This window comes from Parasteatoda tepidariorum, chromosome 2, assembly GCF_982258835.1.
Source record: "Parasteatoda tepidariorum strain Cologne lab strain chromosome 2, Ptep-v5.0, whole genome shotgun sequence".
In the NCBI taxonomy this organism is placed as follows: domain Eukaryota; kingdom Metazoa; phylum Arthropoda; class Arachnida; order Araneae; family Theridiidae; genus Parasteatoda; species Parasteatoda tepidariorum.
Window position 1 is genome coordinate 100787110 of NC_141756.1, and position 14051 is coordinate 100801160.

At 33.6% G+C, this 14051-nt stretch overlaps 1 protein-coding gene across 1 annotated transcript in view; it reads left to right on the top strand.

Moving 5' to 3' along the window:
- Positions 1-678: 678 nt before the first annotated feature.
- LOC122270673 (bile acid-sensitive ion channel-like) overlaps positions 679-14051 on the top strand; it is a 29240-nt gene continuing 15867 nt past the window's right edge. The window contains exons 1-3 of the mRNA XM_087156665.1: positions 679-995; positions 3538-3592; positions 3673-3794. Of these exons, the coding sequence (XP_087012791.1) occupies positions 679-995; positions 3538-3592; positions 3673-3794 (494 nt within the window). The remainder of the gene's footprint in view (positions 996-3537; positions 3593-3672; positions 3795-14051) is intronic.

Here is a 14051-nt window from a genome sequence, read left to right on the forward strand (position 1 = left end):
AATCATTATCTTTTCTTTGCCGTCTAAGTCTAAAACAGTTGCGTAAGTCTATTAACGTCACTGAACTAGAAACATCGATTTTACATATAACATCCTTCTCGATGGAAATATTTATATCTATTTGTTTTAGCTGTCCGCAGGTCATTTGAAGTGGACAAACAGTTTCCCATCGATTTTGCCATTTGTTCACCGCTCCTATAAATGACGTTCAGATCAACTTTGTCCTGATGAGTGTCATGATTGCTCTTATGGTGACATAGTTATTCAAAAATTAAACTAAAATTGTTTGAGAGCCGTAACCAAACCAGACTTCAGATATATATTTTTTCAACTGGACAAAATGTTCACGTCTTTTTATTTAAAATCATAACAGAGTCATTTTAAAAATTAAAAAAAAAAGAAGAAGAATTTCGAAAATGTTTCAAATGTTTGTCTTATGCAGCGAAAAAATGAGTGTTTTGACGATATAATAAGTTTTTAAAATGGTGCATGTTCTAATCGAATCTCCCTCTTTTAAATTTTTCGTTTTGGAATATATTTAAAAAAGAAACTAAAGTCATCTAAAAACTAATAAGTAAACTAAAACTAACTAGTCAATAATAACAGTAATCTTGCTATTTTTGATACTGTTATCGTACTGAAGATGCCTGGTTAGCGTACAGTTCTCTTTTTAAAAAAATGGTAATAAAAAATAATGACAGTCTTGATACGCCAAAATCACGGCGGTCATCATCTTGTCATAAAAATGTGTGGTCATTTGGTCAAGAAGTTTTCAGCAAGTCATCCCTCAGCGGCATCAGTCAAATTGCCGAGTCTAGGACTTGGTCTCGTCGCCTCTTGTGGATCATCTTATTTGTGTCTTGCATCTTGGGATTCTTTTATCATGCCACAACATATTTCTCTCTCTATGCTGCTTATCCCACAACAGTCGACGTAAGAGTTGAAAACAAGGGACTTCTGGAATTCCCCGGAATTACTCTCTGCAATAATAACAGGTAGGATTTCACTCTAAGAATAGTTCTCGGTGAATGTTATACATGTGTTGGGCAGTAGTGGCTCAGGGGATAGAGCGTTCGCCTTCCAATAAGGTGAACCGGGTTCAAATCCCAGCAATGGCTGGTTGATACGAATTCCGCATCCGGCTTGCACCGACCACAGTGCTGACGTGAAATATCCTCAGTGGTAGACGGATCATGGGCTGGAGTCCCCTTGCCATCAGGCTAACCGTGGATGGTTTTCATGAATTTCCTCTGCACTCTGAGAAATTAATCTTGCTTTGTACTCATGATAATATTAATTTTAATTTTTTGGATTTTGAGAGAAGAAGAAAAAAAAAAGAAGGAAATATCTACTTTGTTGATTTATACAATAAAAGTTTATTTATATTAATTTACTAGAGATAATTTGTACCCGAAAATATTATAACCTATTCAAACAACCAATGGAAATATACGATGTATTCTCAATTGTTTAAATTATAAAGCAAGTAATAGTAATGTCAATAATAACTTTCAAGATATTGTCATGATGATAATATTAATTTCAATTTTTTGGATTTGGGTATTATAAAAGAAAAAAAATATCTGCTTCGTTGATTTATACGATGAAAGAAATGATTTTAATTTTAATGTAAGTAAACTAATTACTTGGAACTCTAATGCTTCTAAAAACATTTATTTAGATACCATTTTTAATCAAGTGAATAGAAAGAAAATAATGTGTATTAATGTTTATTTATCCAAAAAACAAATAGATAAACTCTTTCAAAATTTGATATACAAAAAGAACAATGGACACCAGACTAATGAAATTAAGTTCTATATAAAACAATTGAGTTAATTGTATGTTATTATTATTAATAAATTTACACGAAATTTTTTTGCTAACTAATAAATATAAATACTTTAAATATCAACCTTATTAATTATAAACTTTAAATTATGCAGTATAATATTTTTGCCTTGCACACATCCATTTTCCATTGCATCCATATCCTTCAGTACTGTAGTAAGAGAGCGCCATGAAAGATCCCTCTATTCACGCTTCTAATTTCATATTTTGTAATCTAGCTAACTTGAAAATATTTTAAATCACTCTTGAAAGATTCCGGAATGTGTCAATTCGTTTGAATTCGCTACTCACTTTATAGATTACATTTTATATTTTTTTCTGTATTTTTCTTACATTCTATTTTTTATTTTGCTTAATATGTTTTATTTCGTATAATTTTCATTTAATATGTTCTATTTTCGCTTCAATTTTATGGGTGCTCCTCCCACTATTGTATTGATATATTTTGCTTTGGCTATATTAATACAATGTTGGAAAGCACTCCGTGTTCCGGATGTAATCGTGTGAGCTGATAACAAAATCTTTTCATTGTTTTGTTTTCCGTCTTTTTTTATATTCACTTTTCATAAAAAAAAAAGTTCTTTAAATATTTTAAAAATATTTTATTTTAATAATTTTTCTTCTTTTCATTAATGTATTCCTCTATATTTGTAACTTATTTTACTCTCTCTCTCTCTCGTTTTTGTTTGTTTTCTAAATTAATAGTTTAAGAGAATTGTTTTTACTATAATTATTGGGAAAAATATAATACCTGAGGGTGCCCCTTGGCGAAATTGGCGACTTATGTTTGGCGCTATTCCTGTTTGCGCAGAACACCGTGGTAACAGGAATGGCGGCCAAAACATAATAATATTTCAATGAAACAATCGAAAATTTCAACTAAACATCGGATAAAGCTTGCAATGAACCCAATATAAGCAAAATTAATAAACCCAATAATAAGGATTTTGAATCGAAGCAAAAATTAATGGTGTAGGCGCAGAAAGAAAAGGAAAAAAAAAACTCACTTCTTCATTAAGCTTGAATATTCTCAGATTTAGGTGCACAGAAATATCTAATAACAGTTAGATACTGTCTAAATTTATCATGAATAGAATTTGTGTACCTCCATCGCCACATAAATTTGACAAAATAGGAATCGAAAATGGTGTCTCTAATACCGGACTAGAGGTTACATTTTTTTCTTAAATCCCTTTTTATGACTGCCCACATACCTTCGATCTTATAGACCAGATTCAAAAGTAACCTTACCAGCCGGTATCCTACGTAGAACTAACGGACCTCTGAAATTACAACCGTTGAACATTTAAAAATAACGCTAAAATCTAAACCAATCAGAATCACGATTGGGTTTCAACATCGCCCAGCTAGGCGATCAACCGCGATCACAACTTGGCGAGAATCAAGGGGCACCCTCAAATATAGTCTACCCCTGTTTTCTAAATTAATAGCTTAAGAGAACTGTTTTTATTATAATTATTATTATTATAACGTAATTCTACGTTCCATTTTAAGATAAAATTATTTAAATTGGTGTCTGATCTTATTATTAGTCAAGAATCATCGGGAGCGGCCAGAACTTGGGAGGGTGACTACCTGGGAAGATGAATGAAAATAATTAGTATAAAAGACTTCACTATAATTGTTTTGTGAAACTTCTAACTATCAAGGTCTATTTGATTGTAGGTTGCGAAGATCTGTGTACTGCAAGGAATATTACTGCCATGAGCCCATTCAAGACGTACGTAAGTTTCATACTGAAATTAAATCCTTTTATTTATTTTTTTTTGAAAAAAAGAAATGAAGCATTATTTTTTTCAGTACGATGATTATTGGCGGATGAACAAAAGTGATCGTGTTCGACTGGGTTACACCAAAGACACCATGATCATAAAATGCAAATTGAATGGGCGAATGGAAATGGACGAGGAACAATGCTACAAGTAAGTGAAAACATCGAAAGAATCGATCTGACCTGGTCTGGTATTTATAGCTGGGCATCTGAGGCCAAAAATGGTCCTTAAGTGAAGATATATAACGAATCGATCTGGCCTGGTCTGGTCTGGTATTCATAGCTGGGTATCCTGAGGCTAGAAATGATCCTTAAGTGAAGACCTCTAACGAATCGATCTGGCCTGGTCTGGTATTCATAGCTGGGTATCCTGAGGCTAGAAATGATCCTTAAGTGAAGACCTCTAACGAATAGATCTGGCTGGTCTGGTATTTATAGCTGGGTATTCTGAGGCCAAAAATGGTCCTTAAGTGAAGATACATAACGAATCGATCTGGCCTGATCTGGTCTGGTATTCATAGCTGGGTATCCTGAGGCTAGAAATGATCCTTAAGTGAAGACCTCTAACGAATCGATCTGGCTGGTCTGGTATTTATAGCTGGGTATCCTGAGGCCAAAAATGGTCCTTAAGTTAAGATACATAACGAATCGATCTGGCCTGGTCTGGTCTGGTCTGGTATTTATAGCTGGGTATCCTGAGGCTAAAAATAATCCTTAAGTGAGGACCTCTAACGAATCGATCTGGCCTGGTCTGGTATTTATAGCTGGGTATCCTGAGGCCAAAAATGGTTCTTAAGTGAAGATACATAACGAATCGATCTGGCCTGGTCTGGTCTGGTATTTATAGCTGGGTATCCTGAGGCTAAAAATAATCCTTACGTGAAGATATCTAACGAATCGATCTGGCCTGGTCTGGTATTCATAGCTGGGTATCCTGAGGCTAGAAATGATCTTTAAGTGAAGACCTCTAACGAATCGATCTGGCCTGGTCTGGTATTTATAGCTGGGTATCTGAGGCCAAAAATGGTCCTTACGTGAAGATATCTAACGAATCGATCTGGCCTAGTCTGGTATTTATAGCTGGGTATCCTGAGGCTAAAAATAATCCTTAAGTGAAGACCTCTAACGAATCGATCTGGCCTGGTCTGGTATTTATAGCTGGGTATCCTGAGGCCAAAAATGGTTCTTAAGTGAAGATACATAACGAATCGATCTGGCCTGGTCTGGTCTGGTATTTATAGCTGGGTATACTGAGGCTAAAAATAATCCTTACGTGAAGATATCTAACGAATCGATCTGGCCTGGTCTGGTATTCATAGCTGGGTATCCTGAGGCTAGAAATGATCTTTAAGTGAAGACCTCTAACGAATCGATCTGGCCTGGTCTGGTATTTATAGCTGGGTATCTGAGGCCAAAAATGGTCCTTACGTGAAGATATCTAACGAATCGATCTGGCCTAGTCTGGTATTTATAGCTGGGTATCCTGAGGCTAGAAATGATCCTTAAGTGAAGACCTCTAACGAATCGATCTGGCCTGGTCTGGTATTTATAGCTGGGTATCCTGAGGCCAAAAATGGTCCTTAAGTGAAGATACATAACGAATCGATCTGGCCTGGTCTGGTATTCATAGCTGGGTATCCTGAGGCTAGAAATGATCCTTAAGTGAAGACCTCTAACGAATAGATCTGGCTGGTCTGGTATTTATAGCTGGGTATTCTGAGGCCAAAAATGGTCCTTAAGTGAAGATACATAACGAATCGATCTGGCCTGATCTGGTCTGGTATTCATAGCTGGGTATCCTGAGGCTAGAAATGATCCTTAAGTGAAGACCTCTAACGAATCGATCTGGCTGGTCTGGTATTTATAGCTGGGTATCCTGAGGCCAAAAATGGTCCTTAAGTTAAGATACATAACGAATCGATCTGGCCTGGTCTGGTATTTATAGCTGGGTATCCTGAGGCTAAAAATAATCCTTAAGTGAAGACCTCTAACGAATCGATCTGGCCTGGTCTGGTATTTATAGCTGGGTATCCTGAGGCCAAAAATGGTTCTTAAGTGAAGATACATAACGAATCGATCTGGCCTGGTCTGGTCTGGTATTTATAGCTGGGTATCCTGAGGCTAAAAATAATCCTTACGTGAAGATATCTAACGAATCGATCTGGCCTGGTCTGGTATTCATAGCTGGGTATCCTGAGGCTAGAAATGATCTTTAAGTGAAGACCTCTAACGAATCGATCTGGCCTGGTCTGGTATTTATAGCTGGGTATCTGAGGCCAAAAATGGTCCTTACGTGAAGATATCTAACGAATCGATCTGGCCTAGTCTGGTATTTATAGCTGGGTATCCTGAGGCTAAAAATAATCCTTAAGTGAAGACCTCTAACGAATCGATCTGGCCTGGTCTGGTATTTATAGCTGGGTATCCTGAGGCCAAAAATGGTTCTTAAGTGAAGATACATAACGAATCGATCTGGCCTGGTCTGGTCTGGTATTTATAGCTGGGTATCCTGAGGCTAAAAATAATCCTTACGTGAAGATATCTAACGAATCGATCTGGCCTGGTCTGGTATTCATAGCTGGGTATCCTGAGGCTAGAAATGATCTTTAAGTGAAGACCTCTAACGAATCGATCTGGCCTGGTCTGGTATTTATAGCTGGGTATCTGAGGCCAAAAATGGTCCTTACGTGAAGATATCTAACGAATCGATCTGGCCTAGTCTGGTATTTGTAGCTGGGTATCCTGAGGCTAGAAATGATCCTTAAGTGAAGACCTCTAACGAATCGATCTGGCCTGGTCTGGTATTTATAGCTGGGTATCCTGAGGCCAAAAATGGTCCTTAAGTGAAGATACATAACGAATCGATCTGGCCTGGTCTGGTATTCATAGCTGGGTATCCTGAGACTAGAAATGATCCTTAAGTGAAGACCTCTAACGAATAGATCTGGCTGGTCTGGTATTTATAGCTGGGTATTCTGAGGCCAAAAATGGTCCTTAAGTGAAGATACATAACGAATCGATCTGGCCTGATCTGGTCTGGTATTCATAGCTGGGTATCCTGAGGCTAGAAATGATCCTTAAGTGAAGACCTCTAACGAATCGATCTGGCCTGGTCTGGTATTTATAGCTGGGTATCCTGAGGCCAAAAATGGTTCTTAAGTGAAGATACATAACGAATCGATCTGGCCTGGTCTGGTCTGGTATTTATAGCTGGGTATCCTGAGGCTAAAAATAATCCTTACGTGAAGATATCTAACGAATCGATCTGGCCTGGTCTGGTATTCATAGCTGGGTATCCTGAGGCTAGAAATGATCTTTAAGTGAAGACCTCTAACGAATCGATCTGGCCTGGTCTGGTATTTATAGCTGGGTATCTGAGGCCAAAAATGGTCCTTACGTGAAGATATCTAACGAATCGATCTGGCCTAGTCTGGTATTTGTAGCTGGGTATCCTGAGGCTAGAAATGATCCTTAAGTGAAGACCTCTAACGAATCGATCTGGCCTGGTCTGGTATTTATAGCTGGGTATCCTGAGGCCAAAAATGGTCCTTAAGTGAAGATACATAACGAATCGATCTGGCCTGGTCTGGTATTCATAGCTGGGTATCCTGAGACTAGAAATGATCCTTAAGTGAAGACCTCTAACGAATAGATCTGGCTGGTCTGGTATTTATAGCTGGGTATTCTGAGGCCAAAAATGGTCCTTAAGTGAAGATACATAACGAATCGATCTGGCCTGATCTGGTCTGGTATTCATAGCTGGGTATCCTGAGGCTAGAAATGATCCTTAAGTGAAGACCTCTAACGAATCGATCTGGCCTGGTCTGGTATTTATAGCTGGGTATCCTGAGGCCAAAAATGGTCCTTAAGTGAAGATACATAACGAATCGATCTGGCCTGGTCTGGTCTGGTATTCATAGCTGGGTATCCTGAGGCTAGAAATGATCCTTAAGTGAAGACCTCTAACGAATCGATCTGGCCTGGTCTGGTATTTATAGCTGGGTATCTGAGGCCAAAAATGGTCCTTACGTGAAGATATCTAACGAATCGATCTGGCCTGGTTTGGTATTTATAGCTGGGTATCTGAGACCAAAAATGGTCCTTATGTGAAGATATCTAACGAATCGATCTGGCCTAGTCTGGTATTTATAGCTGGGCATCCTGAGACTGAATATGGCCCTTTTCCCATTCATCATGATCATCTATAAAAATAGCCTGGTTGGTATGGCACTGGGCCCAAGTCAAGAAGGTCGTGGGTTCGATCCCCACCGACCGAAGACTCCCCGTGATGTAAATGGTCACTGATGCACGGTAAATCTATCGAGTCACAAAATCCTCCATGTTCCCATATAACAAATCATACCGCTGGGGTACTGATCCGGGAGTTTCCTTGTCTTCTGGATTGGTTCAAAATTACAAGGCTACGAAGTTGAACATTAGTAGTCGTAAGCCCAAAATCGGGTCGGTTGCTCAACGACGGCTATAAAATAAAATAAAATACTGAAATACAATTAACAAAATAGGGAATTAAGAAAAGATGGCACTTTGCCATAGTAATTAAGGAATAAAAATAATAATAATAAAACATAAAGATACAGATAGAATTATTTGCAAGAGAATATGTACAAAATTTGAAAGATAAATAGATTATATTTACAAGTTAGACAAACACAAAATAATTATTTACAAATAAGCTAATCAACCGTAGATATATTTGAATGTATTGAGTTAGTGTTGTGTAAGTGATTGCGTGTAACAGCAAAAGACTGGTACGAAAATCATTTCATTCTAGCCTTCATTTGAGGAAATATTTATGATTACCAAAAAATTTTTTAACATCTAAAAACATACGGCATTTTACACAAGAAAAAATGGTGGATAATTTAAAATCATTTATTTACACCTCATAAAAACCAGCTGTAATGGTTTTACTACCAGCCTTTACCTAGCCGAATCTGCTAATAAAAAAGATTTATTATGAGGGAGTGCCCCTTCATAATAAAAAGTTATGAAGGGATGCTCCTCCTAAAGATAAATGGGTGCTGTTAATAATCTTTCTCAATGTTAATGATATTAATTTTTAAAATCCAACAGATGGCGCTCTGCATAGGAATGTAAAAGGATTAATTGTAGTATTTAGTTTCCTCTATGGCACTGTAGCAAGAACATTATTTCTATTTTTTGTTATTAAATATATTTAATTAAATAAATATCTTTAGTAACATATATTTAATTAAATAAATATATTTAATATCATATATTAATTAAATAAATGTATTTAATAAGATATATTTAATTAAATAAATATATTTAATAACAAAAACTAGGAATGGTGTTCATGGTACAGTGCCATAGAAGAAACGGGATACAATTAATCCTTTTACATTACTACGCAGAGCGCCATCTGTTGGATTTTAGAAATTATTATTGATAACATTAAATATTATTAACGAGGGCATCATACCTCCAAAATATATATAAAATATAATTCTACAATACTTATAAAATAAAATATTTTTTTAATTTAAAATTTTTTAAGTATTTTTTACCCATTAATAATTTGTAGAACACCATTTTCAAAAGACATAACTTTGTGGAAATACAATAGCCGGAAAACCACATTAATCTCGAGAAAGTGGCAGATATGAATATGTATTACAATCGTAAAGCAATTCTTTTTTCGAATTTTATTCAAACAGAAAAAAAAAAACATATAACAGAATTCATATTATTATTATTATTATTTCTAGGAAATTAGAAAACTGACATATTTTTAAAAACGATGACGACGCATATATGTTTTTCTACCCAACTACAATACTGATTATTATTGTATTTCATATTTTCCTTCCTTTTATTGATATTGTTTGAGTTTACGAAATTGTACGCATTGAAAATGGATTAAAATGAGTAAAACAATATCACCCACCAATTAATAAAAAAAAAAGTTTAAATATCCCTTTTTCTCTTCTTGTTTGTTTTGTTGTTTGTTTTGTTACAAATGTGAATTAAAGACTTAATAAATTTGGCTAAGAAAATATATTTCACCAGAAAAATAAATGATTAAAAAAATTTTTTATTATTAAAAACAGCGAATTGTTGTAACAGCAAATTGTCACAACAGCAATTGTTATGTCAGTGTTATATAATTGTTATAACAGCAATTGTAAACAGCAAAACAGAATTTGAAACTAATACAAGTGTCTTATCTTGTGCAAATGAAATAACATGTAAGGACTCAAAGTAGGAATGAAGAATTTTTAGCGCTGACAACAGGTTAGAGCGCATGCGCTGCGGCTGTCTAGAAAAAGTTGCCGTACTCTACATCGAAAATGCTTGGGCACTTCTCAATTCCACGGATCTACTGTTATGAGCTTTCTTTTATTATTCTAGATATAAAAGAAAATTCAAATTATGTTATACAAAGAGAAAGCTTCATCATTCTGATTATTTTGCTTCAAAACAATATAAAGGAAAATAATTAATTAATAATAGAGCATAAAATGAAAAAAACTGAAAGTAATAAAAATATATAGTCATTCTTTGATTCGTATCAATTTTAACTATGTATCACGTTTTCAAAAACTTAAGCAACGAAGGATGTTTTAAAAAATTTCAAACAAACGTGTGATAAAAAAAACACCGGCTGTAAACAAAAAAATACATATAATAATAACAATTTCGAATGGGACAAAGGTACGTTATAACTTTAATCTTTATTATTATTTTTTTTTTAAATGAGAAACTTCATAAATGTCTGAAAACTCTTATACGGGAAATATAGTTTTTATTGTTGATTTTAAACTTTCCCAAAACAGAAAAAAAACATACATTATTTAGAGGTTACAAAAAAAATTTACCACTAATAATAAACTGCTTCTTATTGTAAATAACAATAACTATTACCAAAAAAGGATCAATATAATCAGCGTCAAATAACATCTTAAAAAATATACATGATTCTTTAAGTAAAAATGAAAAGTATTTAACCTTCTTATACTGAATATTATTATAAGAAAAAAAATAGAACATTAAGATCATTTTGATTTTAGAAACAATCATGAGTAATAAAAAGTGTACTCTATAAATTTCAAAATCTTTTTTTTTTTTAAATTTACAGTGTTGCAAAAGGTACTTTAATTATTAAAAAAAAAGTGTTAGGGCATTTACCCTTGAATGTATTTATTAGGTCTACCAAAACGTATTACCGAAAATTTTGTTTATAAGTTTGAATATGTAAGTGTTACTGTGAATGACCGAAATTGGGCGGTCGTTGACTTCCACTGGTGAATGTTGACAATCACATAGTCGCTTCGGTAAATGTCCGAAATATAGTTAAGTGCCACTGCCCGGTATACATTTACCCGGAATGTCCTACATCAATGTTTTTTTAAAGTTCAGTTCCACTACCCGGTATGCACTACCTTCAATGCTTTTGAAGGTCAAGTGCCACTGACTAGTATGCATTTAACCGGTACTCCAAACACTGATGTTTCTCCATATCTATCCTCAGCAAATATTAAAATCTCGAATAAATTCTAATGATATCAGTGAATAAATTAATATCAAATCGGCTATAATAAATATTTCAGACATTCATCAAAGCGATTCTTGACATTCACCGGTGAATGTCGATATTCTCTCGATTTCGCTCATTTACGGTAAAATATGCGCATGTTCTTTTGCTCCATATGTGGTTGTGTCTATCTGTATTTATGCATTTAAGAGTAAATGCTATAATTTTTTATTGTTATTATAAAGGCAGCTTTTACATCACGCGTGTACTTTCCAGTGCTAGATAGCCCATTAGGCCAGACTAGGCCATGGTTTGGGGCCCCCAATTATTAGGGGCCGCCTTAAAATGGATTTTTTGAAAATAAATTTTAAAAAATTAGAAAAAACAATGATTTTTAAAAATAAAAAATAAAAAATCAATTTCAAATATATATTAATAAAATACGATAATTTTCTTCACATATTGTTAATCATATTTATTTTTTACTTATTTTAGTTATTATTTATAAGTATTATTATAAGTTATGTATTATAAGATTTATCAATGTTTTTTTAAGATTTTTGAATAACAATTTTATAGTAGCGTTGATTCTGTAAAGTGTTAATAAATTTCAAATTTTTTCAAAATGTTATGATCATTTTTTAGTTCTAATTTAACAAAATAAAGTAAAATTTAATTTATTATTATGTATTTTTATTTTAAATGTGCTTTCTTAAATGAAAAGATGTATAAATACTTTAATATTTGAATAAATAAAAAATATGCGAGAAAAAAATTTAATCAAAGGGCCCCATAAATTTGAATGGCCTAGGGCCCTGCGTGCGCTTAATCCGGCACTGGTACTTTCGCGCACAGAACTTTCAGGTAGACCCGATATTATTATAAATTTCTATCTGTGGTTCCTCTCGAAATGAGCCGTTAGAATTTAAAACTTCAATAATACACAATTGGGTATATCTGATGTTCATTCAAATGAATATAAAAATTTTTAATTGATTTCTTGTAAAAGTCGTGGATTCATAACTACATTTTTATAATTGATATGATAAATTTTGAACATGGATGGTTGACTGAATGTAAACAATAACAAGCTTCTTAAAACCGGAAAAAATTTGGAAAACTTCCGGTGTATTCCTCCGCTTATGTTATGCTTACGAGGCGATGTGTGAACAGGCTTAATATTCTAAAGAGTTTTGCTATGATTTGTGTTTAAATTAACGCGTAATTTTCTCCATTCATAAAAGTAATTTATAAATTCTGTAATTTATAAATTCTAACAAGTCGTGAATTTCAGACCGTTAGAAAATTAACATCACTGCATTAATAAAGTGTAAGGTTTGCCATGTTTTGAATGTTATCCCTTATTTGGCTATATAAGCGTACAGTATTGCTGTTTGTTGTTTTCTGGATAGAATCGTAGCACGATTGCGAAGTTTTCCAAATTCATTTGCTGCTTGTTTCGTTGAAATTTAAATTGAAAGAACGCGTTATAATGTAAGCATATAACCGTATAATTATAATATAAGCACATAACATGAAAGTATAATACTATCAGATGGCGGGCTCTTTCAAGCTTAGGCGTAAAAATCAATCGAAAGTAGTAACCTGAAGTCATATGACGAAGTTTAACCAATAGAGCCAGCGCCATCTGTCCTTAGCTTTAGAGCAGGGATTTCCGACTTACATGAGGCCGGGGGCCGCAATTAAAAACACCAGTCAAATGACGGGCCGCAACTTTATAAAAATTTTATATAGGACTCTTTTATGTTTGAAGGAACATTAAATATTACTGTCAGATTTTTAACAAGTTGTACAAAACAAAAGTATCGAATTACAAATTAAAATACAAAGTAGATTTTTACTTGAGAAAAATTTGCACCGTTAGTATGTTAAATTTCACAAAAACAAAGAAATTAGTTTTTTTTTTTTTTTTTTTTTTTTTGAGTGAAAGAAAATTATTAAACACATTTAGATTTTTTACGAAATTGTCAACAAAAAAATGACAATTAATATATTTTAGTTCATGGGCCACAAAAAAAAAGACTTCGTGGGCGGGCAGTTGGTAACCACTGCTTTAGACAACCAAATTAACAAGTCTTTTTTCCTTAGAATTTATCTGCAATGTGCAAACTTTAAATTTTATACAATTTGGATTGAAAATTTGTTTAAAAAAAACAACAACAAAAAAATAAAAATTTTCTATAATTTAATTTACTTCAAGCGTGAATGAAGCGTGAAACCACTGTTCTCAATACTGCAGAAACTAAATTTAAAATTAAAATTTGTTTGCTCAATTTTCTTTATTAATAGTTTTTTTAAAACATTATAAAATTTATTATTTATTAAAGAAACATTATCTTAAAAAAGCATTATAACATATACATTTGACTGTTTTTTACTCGAGTAAAAGTAAATATTGATGAAATAGTTTATAATTAAGAATATTTAAAGCTTTTTTTTTTTCTCCTCACAAAAACAGCTAGAAATGAATTGATTTTACTACCAGTTTTTTCCCTATTTCCGTCTTACTTTCAACCCTGGTTGGCCGCAAAACTAGCCATTTGGGCCGCTGCGCGGCCTAGGCACCCAGTTTTGTTTATATAAAGAAAGAAAAGAAAACTAGCCATTTTGTTACAAAAGAAGAGACAATTCGAGTTCGCGAATCATAGTCCCCTCATACTCATGTTGGAAGGTAACGCCTACCTTCACTTTTTTCACTGAAGCTTTTAGATACTATGAAAAGTAACGCCTACTTTCCATCCTAAGATCATTCTTTTATATGAATAGATGGGGAGTAATGATAATTCTATGTAAAACAATACGCAAACCGAAATTCTTGTTTTTATTTTTTTTTACAGAAATTTCGCCAACTAAAATTCGAAAAGAATGTTC